Below are 25,817 nucleotides of genomic sequence, written 5' to 3'. Positions count from 1 at the left end.
ATAGAATAGTAATGTTGGAAGGGATCCCAAGGTTCATCTAGTCCAACTCCCTGCAATGTAGAGATGTGTGTTGTGTATGTTCACATCATCTCATGTACATTTCGCTTGAAATTATCATCTGTTTAGGGAATAAGAGCTAATTTCCCACACATAGTGAGCAATCCAAACCCAAGATCTGCCGTGATAAGGGCAGATGCAATGCTGTATTCCCTCCATCCCACGTTATCTTTGCCTCAGCTGGCTGAGCCGAGGATGCAATCAGTTACAAAAGAGGGGTCTTGTTGTGGCGGTGCTAGGCAGGGTCAGAATTACTCCCCACCCCCATTGAAAAACCCTTTCAGTTCATTCACATGACCCACAAACCCAGCAGAACCTACACTCAGGGGAAATGGTGGTAAAACTTAAATGGGTATGAATTATGTTGGTTTCCTATCATTTAGATTACTTTATAATACCTAAACCATATTTGAAAACAAGGGACTTTCTATATCACTGCCTTAGGTTTTGATCATATATCAATTTTTAACCCATTTATGGCTTTTTGTTATGATTCAATTAGCTCCACTCTTATCTTCCTGACATTACATTCAACAACTCTGCCGGAGAAACTGTGAGCTTCAATGGGAAAAAGCAAATGGGAGGTTTACTTGACATCATGAACATAGTTACATTCCCAAACAAGTCCTTCCTTCGAGTGAAAGTTGGACAGGTGGATGATGATGCTCTTGAATCAAGAAAAATCATCATTCATGAGGAAATGATAACATGGCACAAGGGTTTTAACCAGGTATGGGTCCAGGAGTATTTCTGTGGGCCCTTCTCTCTCTCTCTCTCTCTCTCTCTCTCTCTCCCATTGAACAGAATCCAAAGTACTCAGGTTCAATCCTTTGCATTTCCAAGTAGGAATTGAAAATATCACTGGCCTGTAATAATAAAGAGCCAGATAAATCAATGATAAGGTCTCTAAAATTATATTTAAAGTTCCTGGGATGGGTTGATTTCAAGTCCACAAGCAAAAATAAAACCAATAAATTAATTAATTTGCGATTAAATTTTTTCTCTCTTGATTATGGGTAGGTGGTGCCTATTTCTGTGTGTAATGACTGCTGCTCCCCTGGTCATCAGAAGAAAAGGAAGGAAGGAAGGAAATTTTGCTGCTATGATTGTGCTCCATGTCCAGAAGGGAAGATTTCAGACCAGAATGGTGTGTGACAAAGAATTTGTTTTTATTTTCATAAGAGAACTGCCATGGGGCCTAAGATATACTTATTAATATTTGATCACATGCTGTTTGCAATGTTTCTTCGTTGTCTTGTGTTATCTTCCAAAGAACACTTTGAAAAACGAATGAGCCTTAGGTGACCCATTGAGATTTACTTTTAAGCAAACACACATAGTTCAAACCGCACATGGTTTAAAATGTAAGCTCCACCAATTTCACATTTAGAAAAATGAATTAATCTCATGCCATACATTGTACACTGATTTGAGTGTAAGCCTTAAAATAGTCAAAACGATCATGTTGCGCGCCTATTTTAAAATATTTTAAACAGAAGAATATTAAAATTGCCTAAACAAACCTATTACAAAGTCAGCAGACAGATGTTAACAATGCTTATGATGGTCATGATGATGACCATGAAAATGTTAACGAAATTCGGGGGGGGGTTAGGGGGGGACAAAGTGTGATTATAATTGGTAGATGCAGTTACAGTTCAACAGATGGCATATTAGGGAGGATAGTTCCCCTCTGTAACAGCACATGGAAAATTTGTTTTTATATATATATATAATATTTATTAAACATTTTTAACACAAAAAATACACTCATACCTACAATTACATAAAAATAAACAAGACAAACATAATAACATACATTTCTATTTTATATCTAATATCTCTACCTCACATTGTATTGGACATCCTCCTATCTCCTCTTCCTGCGTTCCTTGTCAGTCATCTTTAGTAACTTCTAAACAACCTACCAAATAATATTTTATACCAAAACTTATCTAAATATCTAGTCTTATCTATTTTTCTTAACTTATAACCATCTATCTTAACCACTTATCCTTGCTTACATCTACAGCCTAACTTTCTCCTAGTTATATCTAATTATCAATCATACAATAATTTTTTTAATACAATTTACATTTTTTCCAATCTTCATCCACTGCATCATCCCTCTGGTCATGGAGTTTCCCGGTCATCTCTGTGAGCTCCATATAGTCCGTCATTTTCATCTGCCATTCTTCTATCGATGGTAATTCTTCTGTCTTCCAGTTTTTAGCTATCAAAATTCTAGCTGCTGTTGTGGCATACATAAACCAATTTCTATCACAATTAGAAATATCTTGGCCTAGGATGCCCACTAAAAAGGCTTCTGGTTTCAGCACATGGAAAATTTGAGTCAAGAATGTGTAAATCCTTTTAGTGTGATGTAGGTGGCTGGATTCTTTGGTTCATTTTTTAAAAGGTGTGGATTGATTGAGTCTGGGAAATTCAAGGTTTTAGAATTAATTACGCCTACTCAGCTATATCCTTATGTAAAGCTTATAATTTTATAACTGGAGATGCAGAAAGTTCAAGATAGGAACTGGTGAAGTGATAATGTACCAGAAATGTATGTCTGGTCAACCACTGGTTCCCAGGTAAATAAATTTCACTGCGCTGCATTTGTTTATTATTAAATTTGTCAGTCACTTTATATATATATTTCTATTGAGTTTATTTTATAACACATACATACACACTTATCAAACTAAACATAAAAATAATAATGCCCAATCAAAAAACAAACAAACAAACAGCAACAGAACAAAAAGCAAAAAAGATACAAATAAAACATAATAACGTATGGAAACTTATACAAAACAACTCTTCCACAATATACAGGTGAAACTAAAAAAATTAGAATATTGTGGAAAAGTCCATTTATGTAAGCAATTGTTTTCATTGGCTACTGGAGTTTAATGTATAAGATAGACTCATGACATGCAAAGCGAGATATATCAAGCCTTTATTTGTTATAATTGTGATAATTATGGTGTACAGCTGACGAAAACCCCAAAGTTGAAATTGTTAATTTGGGTTTCTCATCAACTGTATGCCATAATCATTGCAATTATAAAAAATAAAGGCTTGACATATCTCGCTTTGCATGTCATGAGTGTATCTCATATATTAGTTTCACCTTTTAAGTTGAATTACTGAAAGAAATGAACCTTTCCACAATATTCTAATTTTCCGAGTTTCACCTCAAAATACACCATATTTCAACTCTTCTTCCAATTGACTTCCTTCATCCTCAACCCGGTTCTCTTTTCAGTTTTTGGTAAACTGTCTCCTTTTTAGTTTTTTTTTAATTATCCCTTAGTCTTTCTGTTTTTAACTTAAGTACCATAAATTATTTTGCTGAAATTAATTGAAACAAGTCCAAGTATTAATGTGAGGGCACTGCTTTTTAAGATAAACTTTTTTTTATTTTTGCCATTCTTTTTGATATTTTTGTTTGGGCTGGCCCCTAACTGCCTCTGTCAATGTAGTCAATTCCATATAATGAAATAATTTGTCTTGCCATTCTTTTTTTGTCGGTATTGTTTCTCAACCCCCCCCCCCAATTTTTAGCAATTAGTGTTCTCACAGGCCTTGTAGCATAAAGGAATATTTTCTTATTTTCTCTGGCAATATCTCTGTCTAAAATCCCCAATAAAAATGCTTCTGTTTTCTTAACAAAAAATTGTTTGAACATTTTCTTTAGCTCTTTGTGTACTGTATCCCAGAAACCTTTTGATTTGAAAAAATTTTCAAACCTTTTGAAAATTTGATTTTGTTTTATACATTTTACATATTTTGGTTGGTGTTAAATACCATCTATAAAAATCTCTATTAAATTTTCATTTATTGCTTCACAAGACGTAAATTTCCAACTCCCTTTCTATAGCTTTTCCAATGATGCTAATTCGATAGTTTTATCTATATCCATAACCCATCTAATCATAACATCTTTTACTTGTTCGTCTTCACATCCCACTCCAGTATTTTCATAAATTTTAGAAATTACTTTTGCCTTATTTTATAGTAGCTCTTTATCTAGTAATGGGATTTCCTTTACTTGTCTGCCTTGAACACCTCATTTAGTTGATGATACCGAATCTACCCTGTTAGATGTTGTCTTATTTCCTTGTAATCTTTTAATATCAGTTTCCACCTTCTTATATTTTTAAATTTTGTTTGCCATGTGTGTGAAGCAAAATGCACCTGAGTTTAATGTACATAGATTGGGGGCTTATTGTAACACTAAAGTGCATTTTTATATTACTCCAGTTCATTAAGAATGATCAGGCTGAACTCCAGAAATGGCCACATGGGAGGCAGGGGAAGTATATGAATTGCATTTGAAATGTGACCCATTCCTGTTTTACAGATATGAATGACTGTTTCAGATGCCCAGAAGACCAATATCCAAACAGGAACAAACATGGATGCATCTCCAAAACGATCACCTTTCTTTCTTATGAAGAACCCTTAGGGATCAGCTTAGCCTCAATTGCTCTTTCTTTCTCCATTGTCACAACTTTAGTGTTACTCACTTTTGTGAAGCACAGAGACACCCCAATTGTCAAAGCCAACAACCGAGACCTCACCTACACTCTCCTCATCTCTCTACTGCTCTGCTTTCAATCTTCTTTCTTATTTCTTGGCAAACCAGGGGAAATGGCCTGCTTTCTCAGACAACCTGCTTTTGGCATCATCTTCTCCATGGCTGTTTCTTGTGTGTTGGCCAAAACCATTACTGTAGTTGTAGCTTTCATGGCCACCAAACCAGGGTCCAGCATGAGGAAATGGGTGGGGAAAAGACTGGCAAACTTCATAGTCTTTTCCTGCTCCCTCGTTCAGGCAAGTCTTTGCACTCTGTGGTTGATCACTTCTCCTCCATTTCCCGATTTAGACATGCACTCACTAATGGAAGAAATCACTGTGCAATGTAATGAAGGGTCTGTGACCCTGTTTTCCTGTGTTTTGGGCTACTTGGGTCTCCTGGCTTTCTTCAGCTTCCTGGCAGCATTCCTGGCCCGCAAATTACCTGACAGTTTCAATGAAGCCAAGTTCATTACATTCAGTATGTTGCTCTTCTGCAGTGTTTGGCTGTGCTTTGTCCCAACCTACCTAAGCACCAAAGGGAAGTACATGGTGATGGTGGAGATCTTCTCCATCTTGGCCTCCAGTGCTGGGTTACTCGGCTGCATCTTTGCCCCGAAATGCTACATTATCATTTTCAGGCCTGAGCTCAACAACAAAGAACAACTAATAAGGAGAAAGAATTAAAGTCTCACTTTGTTTTGCCACCATTATATCATAAATGAAGGGTTTGGTCCATTTATACTATTGATACAAGTTCATTTAAAATGATTTGCATGTCTCTTCACACAGTTTCTGTTGGTTCTTCAAATCCTATTTAATCCCCTCACCTCATATATCTCTCATTTAACTGCCACCAGTCCCATGAAAGATTGAGGGTATTTAAATGAGCTAACCAGAGAAGAGTGGGTGTTTCCTATGAAATTAGAACCTAGTACATTAAAGTGTAAAAAAAGCTTCCATTTACTTAGCATAGCCTAATAAAAACAGTAAGCAAAACAATATCCATAGAAAATGCTGAAAAGGAAAAAAAACAAAAACAAAGGAAGGAGAGAAAGCTGAGCTCCATAGCAGGTCAACAGAGAAGCAGTGCCTGGCAAGAGTTTTCTAAACAGGAATGTGTTCTGATCAATTGCTGTATTGAGTCAAGCTACAGATTACATAGAGATGATTCCCTCCGTTTCCATGCTCCCTTTGGTTTATTGAGACCTGGTTTTGATCTGACAAAACATTCTAGTCCCAAATTACAGATTCACAAGACAGGTCATACTAGAGGAATCCTTGCTCAAAGGAAGAGGAAATACTTGTACTGCTACAAACTTGTACTGCAATTTGTTATTGTGAAAATGGTAGAAAGTGACAAAAAGAGACATGCACATTGTTTCTTTATGCCTCTGTGGTATGAGTGAATGGGAGCTTGTTGAGCTCCTCCTGGTTGCCCTGCATTTGACTGCCCTCTGCCCTCTCTAAGGGAAACATTTATCTATCTCATGTCAAACGTTGCATGAGAAATACAGCTCTCTCCTTTCAATATTGTCACATCAAAGTTTGGAGTTTTGATTCCCATATTCCTAGTTCAGCTTTCAATTCCCATATCCAATCCCCATATTCCTAGTTCAGCATTCCGAGCTTTGATTGCCTGACTTAAACGAGCTTCTGCCATGGATGCTTCTTTAAGTACAAACGAATATAAACTTATATCTATATCAGGAAACAGGCCATGAATTCCAACAGTTTGATTTCCTGATCTTCAAGTTGCTAAAGTAGGATATGGAAGCCATAAGGTTATCAGATAATAAGACTATCAACTCAATCATGAATGGATTCCCACAGATAATAGAGGGTATCAAGAACCAGGAATGAATTACTTGTAATACACATAAGAACCTAAACACAGGAACTTGCCTTATACCATGACTTGGTTTGGAGCAGGAGATATAATGTCTCCTTCCCCTGCCCCCTTCCTGGTGGTATGCTTAATTAGGATGTTTCCCCCCAATTGAATCATCCCCATGACCTAAATAAATTTTTGATTCATTTCGGATGAGTATGCCTTGTGTTTATCCAGGGCAAGTCAGCCTGATGCCTTTCCCAGTCCCCTGTTATTGTTTTTCACTGTCATGGAAGTTTAGTTTGGGGTGATGTAGTGTATCATCTTCCATGTGATTCCAGTGCTAGTTAGCATCTACAAAAAGTGGTCATTTGGTGTTAAAATCTCTAGGGAGTTCTGCAGCTTAACCCAAAACACGTCCTCATCAAACACAGTGTTCCTTATATTTCTTGGAATTTTAATATCCTCAATTATTACTGTTAGAACACAATTTGAATTGCTTTACAACACTATTTGAACACTTAGGTGTTCAAAAATAGATATTTTTATCACAGCCATGTGTTTAGGAATTTCTCACGGAAGTGCAGATGAACGGATTGCTGAAAAAATTGGTGTTAAAATTCAAACTATATCAAACTGATTTTTCTTCTTTTTTTTCCGGGAAAAAACAGCTTTGCAAAAAAATGGGGGGGGGGGCGAGTCCCTCTCCCATTTTTTCTGGTTTCTGCCCAGGCCTTCCCATCTCTAGGTTTGAGTGATGAGAATACAGCTGCTGCATTTGACAAACAAGCTGTGCACTTAGGACTTGATGTTGGAAAAGTACTTTCAAATGTTGCAGAATGTAGAACATCTCCAGGTATTTGGGCCATGAGTACATTCTGGGATTCTGCAAAACATCCCTCCTGCAACATGGTGGCAAAGTCTCTGCACCACACAACCTCTGACACCTCTTGCCTCTCTCTTACTGCAGATTCCTGCATCTTCTGCTGCATGTGAAAGAATCTGTTCTATGTTTGGTAAGAAATAAACTGACCTGTGAAAGGGTAGAAAAACTTGTTTCAATCTGTGCAAACCTAAAGCTTTTAGAAGTCCATGAGAAAAATGACAAAGAGGAAGAGGAAGAAGAAACAGAAAATGGTAGCAGTAGTTCAGAAAATGAGATAGAATAAACTGCATGTATATGTTGTGTCTTCTGTTTCTTCTCTTTTTTTTAAGCACCTTCTTTGGGCTTAAATATACCTTAACTTTATTTGCTGCCTGGGCCTTCAAATTTTACAATTCTGTGCTTACATGACTTGCTCTAATGTGGCTGATATGGGCATATTTTTTTGCAGGTAAGTGTTTGGTGAGCATCCTTAAACACCTATAAAGAGAAATGTGAGACCCAGTTATTTTCTTCTGGGTTCTGAGGCCTATCTATTGAGTCCAGATTGCCATTGGAACTAACATATAACACCTTCTTAGAGTTCTGGGGCCCCAAGAAGGGGTGGGTCAACAAGGCCTCCCTCCCCCCTTAGGTGAGGGGCTGATGGAAGTAGGTGAAGTTCAATCCAACCCCTTCTAGGTGGCATTGTGTGTGGCTTGCCAGAATGATTAACAGCTGAGATTGAGCAAAATCACACTGAAGAGAATTTGTACAATTTAAATAAACCCAGTCCTTTGTTTCACCCTTACTTCACTTGTGTCGCACCTCTTTATTTCATGGTTATTGTCACAATAGTATAATTTCTCTCTGCTTGATGACAAATCTGGATTTCACAACAAATCTATTATGTACAGAAATAATAGCTGCACAGTCATGTGGCAAAACTGGAGTTGAGCAGTCACCTTTGTTTCAAGATTTGCTGCTTTGTTTTTGTTTTTTAATAAATATTTTATTATATTTCGATTTCTTACATCCGCCATTATCTCAAACATTTTATACATACTTTTCATTTGTACTTGTTTTACAAATTAAATTCCACTATATAAATTAATAAAATGTATGTACTCTCCCATATATAATTTCTCTTTCGTTGGCTCGTTTTTCTTGCTTCCTCATGCACACAATAATGACAAAAATGCTACTAATAATGAAAAGCATGAAAATGTAAAACTACACATATTATATTCTTTTATATCTTTTTAACAATACAATACTAAAGAAAAAAGGAAAAAAAGGAAAAAAAGAAAGAGAGAAGGAAAAGAAAAAAACAAGAAGGGAGGGGGAAAGGGGGGGAGAGAGGGGAAGGAAAGAGGGGAGGAAAAAAAAGGGAAGAAGAAGTAGACAGAATAATAAAATAAAATAAAAGAAGGAGAAAAAAAGAAGAAAAAGAAGAGAAAAAGAAAAAGAAAAAGAGCACACAAATATTAATCTCTTTTGTTAGACTTCCCATCTTTTCCCTATGAACATTCATTTTCTCATTACGAATGTGCTCAACACTGCTATATTATCTTTTGTCTCCTTTCAAAAACATTCCAAATTCTACATTTAGCCATGTCCTGTATTACATTCCCGTTATGACTCCAGAGTCACTCAAAGGCCGCCATAGACTTTATACCGTTATTGATGCTTTGTAGATACCTTCTATATTTCTCCCATATTATCACAAAAGCTTGTCTGTTATTTCCTCTTAAGGTGTTGGTCAACTGGGCCATCTCAGCGTATTCCTGTAATTTAATTTTCCACTCTTTTATATCTGGCGCGTTTTCTCCCTTCCAATTCTGCGCTATCAAACTTCGCGCAGAGAAACTAAAAGATATTTTCTTATAAGATTTGCTGCTTTGAGTCACAAAACAAAATAGACTCACTTTGACTTTCCTGCTGATATTTTCACTTACCATGGAACACTTCAAGCTAATTGCCACTTATTATTCCACTGAGGGGAGAGGCAGCACGTAGGCAGATTTGAGAATAAAAACAGAACTCAACATAATGCAAAAAAACAAACAAACAAACAAACAAAAAAACATCAACTCTCATTGGAACTAAAACTTTTTAAAAGTTATTAAGTCACCATACAATTATCCAAATCACTATACTTTGTCCACCTCGTCAGAACACCAGAGGCATAGGAAAACTGTCAATAAACAGCCCTGAAAGGGATTATAATAATGAACCTCTGTAACATGAGGAGATAGGAGTAGTATCAAGAGGCAGCCAGGGCTCTCAATTTTCTTTTTCACATTACCAATTTTCTTCATATTATTGGTCTGATTTGAAATCACAGTGTTAGAAATCTCACCTAGCACACAAAGCATGTGTTTATAGCTGCTTTGATTTTTAAATAAGGTGTTCCAATCTCTCTTGTTGTGCTCTATTGACAGAGCCAGGTATCATGTAATCTAGTTTGCCGAAGTCATTCTGCAGTTACTGATAGGCAAAGAGCATCCAAGATTGCAGAAAAGCTTGACTACAAGGATGCTGTGGTCATTCACTTTGCATTTTCTGTTGCCTCCTGTTTTGTGCGAAGAAGCCAGGAGGTGCCCTGAGACTGATACATTTCCTGTTGTGCTGGCCCCAAGGGTTTGTCCATGAAGCGAGGTCCAAGTCCAGTCCTGGGTCTAGGGGTCCAAAGGAGGTCAGTCCGGCAGGGAGCGAGGCAGGGAGCAGGTCAAGGTCCAAGGCAGGTTCAGGCACAAGGTTGCAGGTTGAGCACACGCTTGCAACTATGTTGCTCACGCAACTTGGGCTGGGTCTGGCTGGCTTTTATCTGGCCCTATGCTTAGGGCCGCCCCGATCCTCTGGAGACTCGCCTCTCCTCCGGGCCTGGAGGCGAGCACTCCTCCTGCAGACACTTAACTCCCTTCGCCTCTCTGCCCTGAGCCTCTGTAGCTCAGGAGAGGCTGGTGGGTTACTGGACCCAGGGGATGCCTCAGCTTCCTCTGAAGAGGCTGGGAGTGGAGCACCTGCAGGCAATGGGTCCTCCCTCCCATCAGGAGCCAGAGCAGACTCTGCTGATGCCTGCACCTGGGGATCCAGCACAGGTGGGGATCCTTCAGGCTCAAGCCCTGGCCCCGGCTCAGCTGGTTCTGGAGGTGGGGAATCCTGTGCAGGCTGGGATCCCTCAGGTTCAGCATCAGAGTCTGACTCCCAGGCCATCACACCATCCCCCCTCCCAGGCCTCCCCCTCAACTGAGGGGCCGGACCAGGCTTGCTGGGGTAAGCTGCATGGAAATCACGGAGACAGGCAGGTGCGTGGACGTTTTCCACTGGTTCCCATGAACGATCCTCAGGCCCATACCCCTTCCAGTCGATGAGGTATTGGAGCTTCCCCCTGCGGTATCGTGAGTCGAGAATGCGCTCCACCTCGTACTCAGGCTCCCCCTCAACCAAAACTGGCTGCGGTCGTGGATTGTCTGGGTGGAACTCGTCGGGCGGGGCGACTGGACTAAGTAGGGACCGGTGGAATACTGGGTGAACCTTGAGTGATGGAGGTAACTGGAGGCGAAACGCCACCGGTGACACCTGCGCAGTGATGGTGAATGGGCCGGCAAACCGTGCATCCAGCTTTCGTGAGGGCCGAGAAGGATGCAGGTGACGGGTAGAGAGCCACAACCGATCGCCAACATGGAGTTCTGACCCCTCCTGACGATGTCGGTCAGCTTGGGCCTTGTATGCGTCCTTGGCCTGGCGCAGTTGCTCCATCAATAATTGTTGCTGGGACTGAAGCTCCTGAAGCCAGTCTGTCACTGCGGGGACCGCGGAAGCTGGCAGCACGTCCGGGAACAAACGTGGATGGTAGCCGTAGGAGGCCTGGAACGGGGTCTGCTGGGTGGAGGCGTTCACTGCATTGTTGTAGGCGAACTCCGCCAATGGCAAGTGATCGACCCAGTCATCCTGCTGGAAGCTGCAGTAACACCGGAGGTACTGCTCCAGCACCGCATTTGCCCGTTCCGTCTGGCCATCGGTCTGCGGGTGGTGGGCCGAAGATACAGACCTCCGTCCCAAGGGTCTGGTGCAGGGCTCGCCAGAAGTGGGATGTGAACTGGACGCCGCGGTCAGAAACCACACGCTCGGGAAGGCCATGCAGGCGGAAGATGTGCTGCATGTACAGTTGAGCCGTCTCCTTAGCTGTGGGTATGGACGGGCAGGGGGCACAGTGCACCATCTTAGTGAAATGGTCCGTGAAAACCAGGAGGCAGGTACAGTGACGAGATGGGGGCAAGTCTACCACAAAGTCCAGTGAGACCGTGTGCCAGGGACGTGGTGGGACTGGTAATGGCTGGAGCAGACCGGGGGGTCACCCAGTAGGACCCTTGGCCCGCCGGCAGACATCGCAACCAGCAACATAGCGTGCCACATCAGCCTTCAGGCGGGGCCACCAGAACTCCCGGCTTACCAGATGAGTGGTCCGGTACCGCCCAAAGTGCCCTGCTGCTGGGGCATCGTGGGACATCTGGAGAACCTCAGCCCGCAATGGTCCTGGTGGGATGTATAGACGACCCTGGTGCAGCAGTAGGCCCTGGTGCAGGGCCAGCCCTGGATATCGAGGGCATGACCCGTCAGACAGTTCCCGGAGCCGTTCCTGAGCCCAAGCGTCGACCCGTTGCTGTTCTCGCACCCGAGCCTGCAGTGGCTTGGCCTCCTGAGTGGCCAGGAATGTGGCTGGTGGTAAGATAGTCGTCGGTACTGCCTGCTGTACAGTGTCTGCGACGTCCTCGGGTTTCCGGGACAGGGCATCCGCTTTCCGGTTTTGGGAGCTAGGGATGTAGCGGATCCGGAACTGGAACCGGGAGAAAAACAGCGCCCACCGGATCTGCCTTTGGTTCAACTTGCGGGTGGTCTGGAGGTACTCCAGATTCCGGTGGTCCGTTCTCACTTCCACCGGGTGTCGTGCCCCCTCAAGATGATGGCGCCAGACCTCAAAGGCCACCTTGATGGCCAGTAGTTCCCGCTCCCACACGGTATAGTTACGCTCCGCCGGAAGGAGCTGCCGGGAGTAGTAGGCGCAGGGTAACAGCGGCGCTTCGGGTCCGTGTTGCTGAGACAGGATGGCACCGAGAGCCGTACTGGAGGCATCAGTCTCCACCACGAAGGGACGAGAGGGATCAGGATGCTGTAAAATCGGCGCCCTCTGGAAACAGGCTTTCAACCCCTGAAATGCCACTTCAGCCTCCTCATCCCAGGAGAAGGGTGTCTTGGGGCGCAGCAGTCGGGTTAATGGGGTGGTGCGATGAGCATAATCTGCAATGAAGGTCCGGTAATAGTTGGCGAACCCTAGGAACCGCTGTAAGTCCTTGCGGTTCCGGGGCGCTGCCCACTCTCGAACCGCAGCCACCTTCCCAGGGTCCATCTGCACCCCGTCAGGGGAGAGTCGGTGTCCAAGGAAGTCCACTGACCGCTGGTGGAACTCGCACTTGCTGAGCTTGGCATACAGGCGGTGCTCCCGCAAGCGCTGCAACACGGACCGAACATGACTCTCGTGACGGGCTGGGTCACGGGAATAAATCAGAATATCATCTAGGTACACCACCACGTATTTGTCTAGCAAGTCCTGGAACACGTGGTTGATGTACCGTTGAAACACGGCGGGTGCGTTGCATAATCCGAACGGCATAACCAGGTATTCAAACTGCCCATACCGGGTCCCGAATGCCGTCTTCCACTCGTCCCCGGCACGGATCCGAATCAAGTTGTAGGCCCCTCGGAGGTCCAGTTTGGTGAACATCTGCGCCCCCTGCACCCGCTCCAGCAATTCTGCAATAAGGGGCAAGGGGTACCGGTCTGGGATGGTGATCTTGTTCAGGGCCCGGTAGTCATGGCAGAGGCGAAGCTCCCCACACTTCTTCTTAACGAAGAGTACGGGAGCGGCAGTGGGTGAGGTAGAGGGCCTAATGAACCCGCGTTCCAGGTTCTTGCGAAGGAAGTCCTGCAAGGCTTCACGCTCTGGCTCCGAAAGAGAATATAGGCGGCTTACAGGCAGGGGCGCCCCAGGCTGGAGGTCTATGCCGCAGTCGAAGGACCGATGAGGTGGCAGCTGGTCTGCTCCCTGTTCCTCGAACACGTCTAAATAGTCCTGGTACACGGCAGGGAGCGTTGACACAGCCTGCCCCATGGGGGCAGCTGCTACTAACTCGGACTGAGCATGGGAACCCGGGTCTGGGAAGCGTACAGTCCGATTGACCCAGTCGATCTGAAAATTGTGCGACTCCAGCCAGTCCATCCCAAGCACCAGGGGAAACCGGGGCATGGTGGCAATGTCCAGGGTTCGCACCTCCCGGTGCTGCTGGTAGCACAGGACCAAGGGCTGGGTCTCCCGAGTAACCGCGCCCGAGCGTAGGAGCCGTCCGTCAATTGCCTCCACCTGTACTGGTTCCGGCTTGTTCTGAAGCGGCACCTGATGCTGAGTGGCGAAGGCAGAGTCCATATAGGAGCGGGTTGCCCCCGAATCCACCAGAGCGTGGGTGAGAATCCAGGGCCCACCGGGGGGGTATAGACGCACCGGTATCATGAGGTGTTGCAATTCCACTGGTGAGGGCCCATCATGCGATGCTTGGGGCCCCAGGTAGCCTGGGCCATCGGCTACTGGGGTTGGCCGTTTCACCTGCGGCTGGCGTTTCTCAGGGCAGGTTCGGGCGTAGTGTCCACTCCCACCGCAGTAGAGACACAGGTTCCCCTCCCGACGCCGAGTCTTTTCCGAGGGGGAGAGGCGAGGCCGCGCTGCCCCGAGCTGCATCGGCTCCTCCAATGACTCAGCTCTGGCCACGGAACTGCAGGGAAGCACCGGCGCTGGGAGCCCGGAGTGCCGGCGGCCCCGGGCCTGGCGACGGTCCTCCAACCGATCATCTATCTGCAGACTCCGTTGGATGAGGGCATCCAGTGTGGCAGGACGATCCAACGTGGCCAGCTGATCCAGTACCTCGTCTGAAAGTCCCTCGAGATACTGGTCCCGCAGTGCAGAGTCGTTCCAGGTCAAGTCCTGCGCCAGCAGCCGAAATTCTGTGGCGTAGATGGCCACTGTGGACTTGCCCTGTTTCAACCGCCGAATTGCCCGATTGGCTTGACTCCCCTTCTGAGGGTTGGCAAACGTGGTTTCCAGAAGATTGCAAAACCCCGTATAGTCTGTCAGCAAGGGGGAGTCTTGCCGGAGCAGCGGCAACGCCCACTTGGCCGCCTGGTCCTTCAGCAAGCTGATCAGGAAGTGCACCTTGGTGCGGTCGTCGGGGAAATCCCGAGCTCGCCCCTGAATATACAGCTTGGCCTGGGCAAGAAACATGGGAAAGCTGGCTGGGGACCCATCAAATTTCTCTGGCAGGGCCACGGGGTACTTGCCAGGAGCTGGGGCGGCGACCCCAGGAGCCGGTAAGGCATCCAAACGCTGCTGAAGCGCCGTAACCACATTGCTTAGCTGCTGCACGGTGTGGGTCAAGGCCTGGTTCTCCTGGGCCAATGCCACCAGCGCAGCCGCCTGGTCAGCCATGGCTATTAGTTCCTCCCGAACGCACCCCAGCGAAGGGGGAGTGCGGGTGTGGCGTGAGCAAACTGTGCTGGCCCCAAGGGTTTGTCCATGAAGCGAGGTCCAAGTCCAGTCCTGGGTCTAGGGGTCCAAAGGAGGTCAGTCCGGCGGGGAGCGAGGCAGGGAGCAGGTCAAGGTCCAAGGCAGGTTCAGGCACAAGGTTGCAGGTTGAGCACACGCTTGCAACTATGTTGCTCACGCAACTTGGGCTGGGTCTGGCTGGCTTTTATCTGGCCCTATGCTTAGGGCCGCCCCGATCCTCTGGAGACTCGCCTCTCCTCCGGGCCTGGAGGCGAGCACTCCTCCTGCAGACACTTAACTCCCTTCGCCTCTCTGCCCTGAGCCTCTGTAGCTCAGGAGAGGCTGGTGGGTTACTGGACCCAGGGGATGCCTCAGCTTCCTCTGAAGAGGCTGGGAGTGGAGCACCTGCAGGCAATGGGTCCTCCCTCCCATCAGGAGCCAGAGCAGACTCTGCTGATGCCTGCACCTGGGGATCCAGCACAGGTGGGGATCCTTCAGGCTCAAGCCCTGGCCCCGGCTCAGCTGGTTCTGGAGGTGGGGAATCCTGTGCAGGCTGGGATCCCTCAGGTTCAGCATCAGAGTCTGACTCCCAGGCCATCACACCTGTTCTACATGAGTGGTACCAGTCAGGTGGCCTCATCATCGGTGGGGTTGCTTCTCAGTTCTATTATTCCATCATGGAAGAAGACTTCATGGAAAACCCTTCACAGAATCTGTTTAACCATGATCCACAGTAAGAGTCTCTCTTCCTCTTCATTTTTTGCGAGTAATCCTTCCAGTATATATATTTTTAGTACTGTGTATTCTACTAAGTAGACAGGCAGTAAATAATGGCTTTGTTCCCTGTGATAATGAGAATCCTTTCTATTTTGAAAAGCAGTGTGGAGAAAGGGAGGGAAACTTGGTGTGCTTTGTTTTAATTCCACCAACGTGGACCAGCAAGAGGGGTGCTGGTGGAGGGGTTACTGCTTTACATGTTCTTGAGGCACATAATCTGAAAGTGTCTAATCTTCCTAGAACAAATGTCATGAATCAGACACTGTTTGAGTCTGCTTTGTGAGATATAAACCTGGTTCAATATATTTCACTCATCTATGAAGTCACACCTGGCACTGGCAGATAAGTGAAATATAGAAATCTAGAAATTTTATCACAATATAGTGTATTTTGGGAGTCTGTTTAATGGTGATGGGAGATTAATTCCTTTCCCAAGCCATGATTGATAAAAAAGAGGTATGAGCTTTGCTGTAGTGAGCATGAGGTATAAATAATAAATCTCCCCCCCCAAAAAAAAAGCTCTTAGAGCATGCTACTTGCACTTATTTGCATGCACTGATATGGACATTTCCTGCATTCTAACACTCAAAATTCCGATTTTTGGTTGGAATTAAAATATTTCAATAACATGAATTCATATTCCAAAACTTTTGTCTTCTCCATCTCTCTTCAACTGCAAATGCAAGCTTCAAAAATCATTGAACCCTGTGGAGATTTTACGGCTTAACAACACAACCATTAAATTAATGAAATATGGAGCAATATATTATGTATTTCTGACCATGGTATAGTGATAGAGAAGTGAAGCTAAGTCTAGAGCAGTGTTTCCCAACCTTGTGCCTCCAGCTGTTTTCAGACTACAATTCCCATCATCACTGACCACTGGTCTTGCTGGCTAGGGATGATGGGAGTTGTAGTCCAAAAACATCTGGAGGCACAAGGTTGGGAAACACTGGTCTAGAGGAGTAAGTTTATTCTTCTATAAAGTTTTAAATTGAATATATTTGATAGTAGTGATGGAAAGCTGAAGAACCTTGAAACTGTGATTAAGAGAAAACATTCCATTCCATTTTTCTATGTCTGTCGTACATAGCAATATAAAAGGTATCTTCTGGTTTATTAAAAGTGAATGATTGCACCTAAACCAAGTCTGCAATCTAAAACAAAAAATACTGGGAAGTTACTCCTACTGAAGTCAGCTTCATGGCTACTTTGAGTACAAAGAGAAAGAAGGGGAGATTGTTGTTGTCTTTTTGGGGAGAGAAGAGATATTAAAGATCAAACAAGAGCTAACTAAAAGATAGTCAAAGTAAAATAGGAATGAAATGGTGAGTGATGGATTTTATTTTGGCTGAAGAGTTTGATATTTATTATTTTAGAAAACCAAAAACAATAACAAAATATAGTTTGATATGTATCAGTTAGAGAAAGAAATGGCAATTTGTTCCATCTACTTCCTGCATTGCAGCATTCTCCTCTGAAATTTTAAACTAACCTCATTTGCAGCATGATAACCAAATTCTACCAGCACACCCTGGCCTTGGCATTTGCTGTAAAAGTGATAAATGAGAATCCCAACATCTTGCCCAATGTCACACTGGGCTTCCACATCTACGACAGCTATTACAATGCAAGGATTACCTATCGTAACACCCTGGACCTGCTCTTTGAAATGCATAGATTTGCTCCGAACTACAAATGTGACTCGCAGAGAAACCTCGTAGCTGTAATTGGAGGACTTAACTCTGATACCTCCTTCCATATGGCTGATACCTTAAGGCTCTACAAGATTCCACAGGTAGGTTTTATGAGTAGCGACATGAATTTTTGTTCCACAAATCACACTCTTCTCTTACCATTCTGAAAGTGGTCTTAATATTCAGAAAGTGAATATGACTGATGCTGAAGCATTACAAGCTGGAATGTCTATCAGAAATGTAGATTACTCCTTACCAGTAGAAATTCCTACATCAGTGAAAGTCTGAGTCAAGCAGAGAGCACTCAGCACCATGGACAGTTCCAACACCAACACACTGCATGAAAACTTGTATTTGCAAGGAGCCAGAACACCTGAAGACTTAGAAAGCTGAGCATAGACTTTTCCTCCTTGGAGAGCTTTGGCAACAGATTAAAGGGTCTTAACTTATTTTGCACTATTGGACATCTGCATGGTGTTAGTTCTCCTGCCATGAAAATAGTACATTTTAAGACAAGTCAACTGCCATGCACTCTATTGTCCCATTAATATATCTTGAAAAATCAATATCCTTTGAAGAGACCCCAGAGAGCCTTCTTGCAAGGAGCTCACAATGTCCCACCATGCATGTACCCTGGCATCTACACAACATTCACCGCAAACACACACACAACACCTTAAACATGCAACCCATAGCTCTTCAATACTTAAGTATCACCACAACTCTAGAAAATGGAAGCATCCTCAAACTGGAAGCATCCATCAATTTAATTGTCTGGAAAACTACCAATTGTGTCAACAAAGATTTGTTGAATGAACAGCCAAATGCTAAAAGTAATTGTTTACACTTATCTTCATAATGTTTGGTCTTCCCCCCTGTTAGCTTGCATATGGCTCCTTTCCCCAAGAGGAGAGTGATATACCGGTAGATAACTTCCTTTCCTTTTACCGCATGGTGCCCAATGAAGCTCATCAGTATATGGCGATTATCAGCTTGCTCCAGCATTTTGGATGGACATGGGTTGGACTCTTTGTTATTGATGATGAAGGAGGAGAAAATTTCTTGCGGGCCCTGGAGCAATTGTTCTACCAACATGGGATCTGTTCTGCCTTCACACAAAGAATGGAAAAAGTAGCTCATTTCGATATGTTGGATGAACTTTTTGACATACTCGAAAGTTATTATGTGTGTCTGACAAATGACAAAGCCAATACATTCATCGTCTATGGAGATTCTCAGACACTGACCTGGCTGAGATTTCTTATATTTCTACGAGATCCTGAAAATAAGGAAATCACATCATTTAGAAAAGTGTGGATCATGACAACACATATTGATTTTGTATTATTGAATTATCAAAAGTCTTGGGATCTTGAACTCTTTCAATGTGCCATTTCCTTCACCATTCACTCAGAAGAGCTTCTCAGTTTTCATGAATTCCTTCAGATCATAAAACCTTACTGGAATTCAGGAGATGGTTTCCTCAAGGACTTCTGGGAGCAAACATTTGACTGTACATTCCCAGAACTGCACATTCAAGTTACTGAAACATGTACAGGGGAGGAGAAGTTAGAGTGTCTTCCCGGGCATCTGTTTGAAATGGGCATGACTGGCCACAGCTACAGTATCTACAATGCTGTCTTTGTTGTGGCTCATGCTTTGCATGCTATTTATTCACACAAATCAAAGCACAGAGCAATGGAGAGAGCCAAAAGGTTTGAACTTCAAGATCTGCAGCCTTGGCAGGTAACATAATGCAAACAAAATATTATTTCAGTGAACCAATTATTCCAAAGTCATCATTTTGACAGTGTCCCCCTTTCCTGTATATTTAGCATGTACAGAATATTTCCATCTATTGCTGTGTTATAACCTTTCCATATGCTATATGAAAATAGCTGATTGTTGATACTTGGGTTTCACTATATATATTTTCCTCCCCCCCCCTTTTTCTCTTTGAATCAGCTCCACTATTTTCTGCAACGCATTTTATTTAACAACTCAGCAGGAGAAGCAATGTCCTTTAATGAAAAAAGGGAAATGAAAGGTAGATTTGACATCACAAACATGATCACATTTCCAAACAAGTCCTTCCTTCAAATGAAAGTTGGAGCAGTTAATCCTGATGCTCTTGAAGGAGAAACATTCATTTTTCATGAAGATATGCTTGTGTGGCACAGAGGATTTAATCAGGTCTGCATTCTAGGAATCCTTCTCGTCCTCACTGTTCTTATGATGTGTTCTTTGGATGTTGGAAATTCTGTTGTTTCTACCTGATATGGCGAAGGAAAAATGTGGCTGCTGAGTACATTCCAAATTGATTCTACTTAGATATGCCAAGGAAAAAACCCAGTACATTTTTGTATAACTATATCTCCCTTCTTCTTCTTCTTCTTCTTCTTCTTCTTCTTCTTCTTCTTCTTCTTCTTCTTTCGGGATCCCTTGTAGCCGAGCAAGATTGTCTTCCATTAACACGGTTTTAACCACGTGTCCGTAGGTGACTGTGGAGCCCAGTTCTGGATCCACACGTCCTTCCACAGTGTGGACATTGGTTTCCGGTGGGAGTTGATCACGGTGTGGATTTGCCAAATGTGCCTTCCTCTTAGCAGGTTTCTCCCTTGCGTCCTGAGTTCGAGTGTCTTCAAAACCCATGACACCTTTGGTAAAAGCTGATCTCCAACTGCAGCACTCGCAGGCCAGTGTTTCCCAGTTGTCAGTGTTTATACTACATTTTTTTTAGATTTGCCTTGAGACAGTTTTTAACCTTTTTTGTTGACCACCAGCATTACACTTTCCATTTTTAAGTTTGGAATAGAGATCCAGCATCGCCTGGGCTCTGCGAGTGCAGCTTTCTCCTGATTGAAGTGCAGAGTGTTTGAGGACCGGGACATTCGCAGGGAAACCAAAATGCTTGTTTACAAAGCTATTGCACTACCAACCTTACTATATGTTTGTGAAACATGGACCACTTATAAACACCATCTCCAACTCCTCGAAAGATCTTCCATATACATAAAGCAAAGCCTTGGAGTATATAAATGAAATTACTACATAGGCGCCCATTCTGTAAAGTCTTTTTCTATTGTATGGAGACAATAACTCAGCAATTGAAAACGTATTGCTGGCGAAAGGTCCCAGGTTCAATCCATTGCATCTCCAGGCATGGTTAAAAATGAAATACTGGTTTGTTGTTTGGACCAAGAATCCTACTTGGCACAAGGCAGCTGTCTCAACAATGAACCCTCAAACGCCAAAGTTTTTCAATTGTTTTGCAGCATATTGCAGAACAGACTGCATTTTGGAGAGGCCTCAAACTGTGTGGCTGACCTGCCAAACCTGGGGCCCTACCAAAATCCATGAATGCAGAAGTTTGGCACAGGCTTGGAGTGAATTGAACAATATTGGATTTGGGGTGACCAGAATAGAACCATGTTGGGGAAGTTAGACACTATTTTGGGGCGCCTTAGAATGTGGGGGTTTTTCTGCAAAATGATTGCTAAGTTTGTCAAAGGTTTGGAGCGGATCCCAAATAATGGGATTCAATGTTGACGCAGCTGCATAATGCAGCTCTTTCATATTAAACTCTTTTTTTCTGAGAGGTGAACTTCATTTATAGAAGTCAAATAAACAATCAGTTTCTCTGATCTCCTAAAAGATTTTTCTGCTATGGATAGGTGATTCCCCTTTCTCTGTGTAATGACCACTGCCACCCAGGCAGTCAGAAGAAAAAGAAAGAAGGGAAAAAGTTTTGCTGCTATGGCTGTGCTCCATGTTCAGAAGGGGAAATTTCAAACCAGGAGGGTAAGTCATGCAGCACTCATATTGTTCTTCCTGTAAGGACAATGGCAAGGCTACGCATTTAAGGGTGGTATTTTAGAGCAAAAAGCGAGTAAGAAGCAACACGATAAAAATGGATAAAATTGTTCAATGCATGGGAATATAGGATAAAAATAGCACCAGATCTCTGCGACATCTATGGAAATTGAGTGTTGGATAATTCCAACAGGCAAAATAAAATCAACCTCTTCATGAAGTACATGATTAAGCTATGGAATTTGTTCCCTCAAGAGGCAATGATGGGAACAGATTTTGAAGGCTTCAGAGGATGATTAGACAAACTGATGGAGAATATCAATGGCTATTATCTCTGATGGCTTTGCTGTGCCTCCATGGACAGAAGCTGTATTCTTCCAAATACAAGTTGCTGGGAAGTGTGGGGGTTGGGGGAGACTTCTGTTTAACTCAGGTCCTGCTTGCAGGCTTCCTATATGTATGTGGTTGGCCACTGTGAAGCTAGATGAGATGGGTCATTGGCCTGATCCAGCAGGCTCTTATGTTCTTATCCAAAAGAGGAAATAAATTAGAAGGCAAAATACTGTTAAAAAGTAATAAGTGAATCAGTATAATGGTGCGACGAACCTCCTGCCAACTTCCACTCTGTTACTAAGTGCATTTCTTCTGAATTCTTCTGAACACATAGATCCAATAGCTTTAATTTCATGTCAGTGAAGCAGTCACATACAAGAGAAAGTACTGTTCAATCAGTATTGAAATTTGACCTTGTTTATTTTTCAGATATGAACGACTGCTTCAGATGCCGAAAAGCTCAGTATCCAAACAAGAACAAAACTGCCTGCGTTGAGAAAATGATGACCTTCCTTTCTTATGAAGAACCTTTAGGGATCAGTTTAGCATCCGTTGCCCTTTCTTTCTTCCTCATCACAGCTTTGGTGCTAGGAACATTCATTAAGTACAAAGACACTCCCATAGTCAAAGCCAACAACCGGGACCTCACCTACTCTCTCCTTGTCTCTCTCCTGCTCTGCTTCCTATGTTCCTTGTTATTTCTGGGAGAACCTAGCAAAGTGTCCTGCCTCCTCCGGCAACCAACTTTTGGCATCATCTTCTCAGTAGCCGTTTCTTGTGTGTTGGCCAAAACTATCACTGTAGTTCTAGCCTTCATGGCCACCAAGCCAGGGTCCAGCATGAGGAAGTGGATAAGAAAAAAAATGACAAATTCCATTGTCTTTTCCTGCTTTCTTATTCAAGCAACTATTTGTTCTGGATGGTTGATGACATCTCCACCCTTTCCTGATTTGGACATGCAATCCTTAACAGAAGAAATCATTGTCCAATGTAACGAAGGGTCAGACACCATGTTTTATTGTGTTCTGGGCTACATGGGCCTGCTGGCCATTGCCAGCTTCGTTGCTGCATTTGCAGCCCGCAAATTGCCTGACAGTTTTAATGAAGCTAAGTTCATTACCTTCAGCATGTTGCTCTTTTGCAGTGTTTGGCTGTCTTTTTTCCCAGCCTACCTGAGCACGAGTGGAAAAGGAATGGTGGCTGTGGAGATCTTTTCCATCTTGGCCTCCAGTGCTGGGTTATTGGGCTGCATCTTTGCCCCTAAATGCTACATCATTATTCTGAGGCCCGAACTGAACAACAAAGAACAACTTATTAAAAAAAAGAGTTAAACAATTTGTCCCCTCCCCCATTCTGGTAAATTTTAAATAAGTGATAGAATATACTTGTATATTCTAGTAGCAAAAGTACTCGAGATCACTTTTTTGCCACTGCATCTTTGCCCCTAAATGCTACATCATTATTCTGAGGCCAGAACTGAACAATAGGGAACAACTTATAAGAAAAAAAGAATTTACAATTCCCCCCCCACACACACACTGGTAAATATTAAATATGTGATAGGTAAGAGTTGAAAACCAAACTCACTCTCTCTCTCTCTGTCTCTCTCTCTCTCTCTCTCTCTCTCCCTCTCCCTCTCCCTCTCCCCCCTCTCCAAAAAGTATAAGTACTTCTTGCCATTTGTTTAATTTTATTTTATACATGCAAGTCCCAGTATCCAAATGCTTTTTATATGAAAATTCATATATCCTAATGTAATTAATTCGTACCCAAACCTTGTGGTATGCACCACAGATATCCAAACCGTTTGAACTGTGTTTTGTACTGTAAACAAATAAGCAAAGTTTTCCATCTTGATTTCCTTTTACAAGGCTTTAGATGGTTTTCCTGGGTTTTTCACCCTTTGGGACATCAACATTTTGAGGCTGAGAACACATTAGAAATATTGCCATAGGAATTAATAGAAATTGTTGTCTTGTTATGCAAATGGCCACCTAACAAATTATTTCCTGAGAATGCATTGTGTTTGGATAGTGAGATTTGTGAGGATACAAATGAAACAGCTCAGGAGTGTTAAGTACCACGTTCTGTACGTGAGTATTTAGCTTAGTCTAAAGCTAAATACTCACATACCCTGTAGTAGTAGTAGTAGTAGTAGTAGTAGTAGTAGTAGTAGTAGTAGTAATTTTATTATTTGTACCACGTCCATCTGGCCAAGTCCCTCCAGCCACTCAGGGTGGCTTCCAACAAGTACATCTGTGATACTTTATATTTGTATTCTCACAAATCTCACTATCCAAACACAATGCATTCATGGTTCAAGGTTACCTTTTAAGTTATTTTTTGATAGAAACATTTGTAATGGTTATTCTTTCGAACATGAAACTCTTTGTAAATTACAGACAACACATTCTTTTCTTCTTTGTATGTTTTATTATTGACTTAGAATATCACATAGCTATATCCAAATTTCTTTATTGCCAATTGTGACCCCTCTCCCCCCTTTTAAAGCTAATTTCTTTTGCTTTTCTTCTTGTTCTTTTTATGTAGCCTGTTACTGGTCACAAAAAAATAATTAAAAAAAGTATTTGAAAAAGACAAAACACATTGTGAAATGTGAATTAGTGGTTTTAAAAGCCTGATTAAAGATTAGCCATGTCACAAAATGTATTCAGGAGTACATCTGGGATAGGGTGTGGGTGATCTCCAGTTGGACCTAGGGTGGGTCAACTTGATGCCCCCTGATCTGAGCTATTGGGTTGATGGGGTTGAAAGCTGTGCAAAGCCCTAACATATATATAATCCATTATGGTTGTGATTCAGACTAGGGTTCCAATGGAGTCACGAAGCTCCCTCTGTGTCAGAGCTTTCCAAACTTTTCATGCTGGTGACACAGTTTTTAAACATGCATCATTTCCCGACATAATAATTCAGTTTTATTTGCAAACCAGAGGTTAAACTAAACCCTTTTGAGCCCTGGGAGGAGAGTGGGGACTGTTTGTGTGACCAATTGGAAGGGAGTTAGGCCTTTCAATGACAATGAAGGGTTTGTTCACCAGGGAGCAGTAGGCACAAATATGTCATGAGGAAAAAGGTTGGCAATGGCTGTGGTTGTGTCTAATTTCTGCTTCTTCCCCTTCCTTCTCTACAATGTTAGAAGGGGGACCAGTGCACTTTATTTCCCTTACTGAGACCCACATACTACAGAGATCCATCACATGCGATTCACTAATTTTCCCCAAGCTTATGTTGCCAGAAAGAAATGAAGTACAGGTGAAACTCGAAAAATTAGAATATTGTGGAAAAGTCCATTTATGTATGCAATTGTTTTCATTAGCTACTGGAGTTTAATATATGAGATAGACTCAAGACATGCAAAGCGAGATATGTCAAGCCTTTGTTTGTTATAATTGTGATGATTATGGCATACAGCTGATGAAAACCCCAAAGTTGAAATTATTAATTTGGGGTTCTCATCAACTGTACGCCATAATCATCAAATAAAGGCTTGACATATCTCGCTTTGCATGTCATGAGTCCATCTCATATACATTAGTTTCACCTTTTAAGTTGAATTATGGAAAGAAATGAACCTTTCCATGATATTCTAATTTTTCGAGTTTCACCTATATATGTTACAGCTGTCATCGAATGCTTACATTAAGATGCATGAATGTGCTTTGGGTGATTTAACTAAAAAGGTCATTAAACTGTGAACCAAGAACCCTCTCATGCAAATTGTATCATGAGACGCAAAGTTAGATGTAAAATATTTCTACAATTTCTACAATTGGTGCAGCAGCAGAGGGGAAATGGGACGAGCACTGGGAACTTTCTGGAGAGAATAGTAGATGATTTTAAATAAATATCTGTGATAAATATAATTAAATATCTGTGATTAATATAATATTGCCTGGATGATATTAAGTTGAGAATCTTGCATTGCGGTGGGTTGGACTTCTTGACAACTTTTTCACTTTTCACTTTTGGGAATATGGCAACCCTAGTCAACAAGGCCTCCTTTCCCCCTTAGACATGGGGCTGATGGAAATAGGTGGCATAAAATCCAACCCCTTCTAGGTGGCAGTGTGCAACATACGTGTGTGGTTGACAGCTAAACACACTGAAGATTATTTGCACAAATTTAAATGAACGCAGCCCTACGTTTCACCCACACTTCACTTGGGTCAAGCCTTTTTCTTTCATTGTTATTGTTGCAATACTATAATTTCCCCCTTCTGGATGACACATCTGGATTCTGCCACT

The 25,817-nt window shown here is 42.9% G+C and overlaps 2 protein-coding genes across 2 annotated transcripts in view; one reads left to right on the top strand and one right to left on the bottom strand.

The window, feature by feature from the left end:
- Positions 1-25,817, bottom strand: part of LOC117058548 (vomeronasal type-2 receptor 26-like) — a 92,334-nt gene that overhangs the window by 27,152 nt on the left and 39,365 nt on the right. The window lies entirely within an intron of this gene.
- On the top strand, positions 4,427-5,328 carry LOC117058550 (vomeronasal type-2 receptor 26-like). Its single transcript, XM_033169779.1, has one exon. It carries the CDS (start codon positions 4,429-4,431, stop codon positions 5,326-5,328), a length of 900 nt encoding a protein of 299 aa, XP_033025670.1. The 5' UTR covers positions 4,427-4,428.

The sequence above is a fragment of the Lacerta agilis genome, chromosome 14 (genome assembly GCF_009819535.1).
Source record: "Lacerta agilis isolate rLacAgi1 chromosome 14, rLacAgi1.pri, whole genome shotgun sequence".
In the NCBI taxonomy this organism is placed as follows: Eukaryota; Metazoa; Chordata; class Lepidosauria; order Squamata; family Lacertidae; genus Lacerta; species Lacerta agilis.
This window is presented reverse-complemented; position numbering and strand designations above follow the sequence as displayed.

What these genes read in the sequence shown, in the direction of transcription:
- LOC117058550 (XM_033169779.1), top strand. Translation starts at nt 4,429, where the DNA reads ATGAATGACTGTTTCAGATGCCCAGAAGACCAATATCCAAACAGGAAC.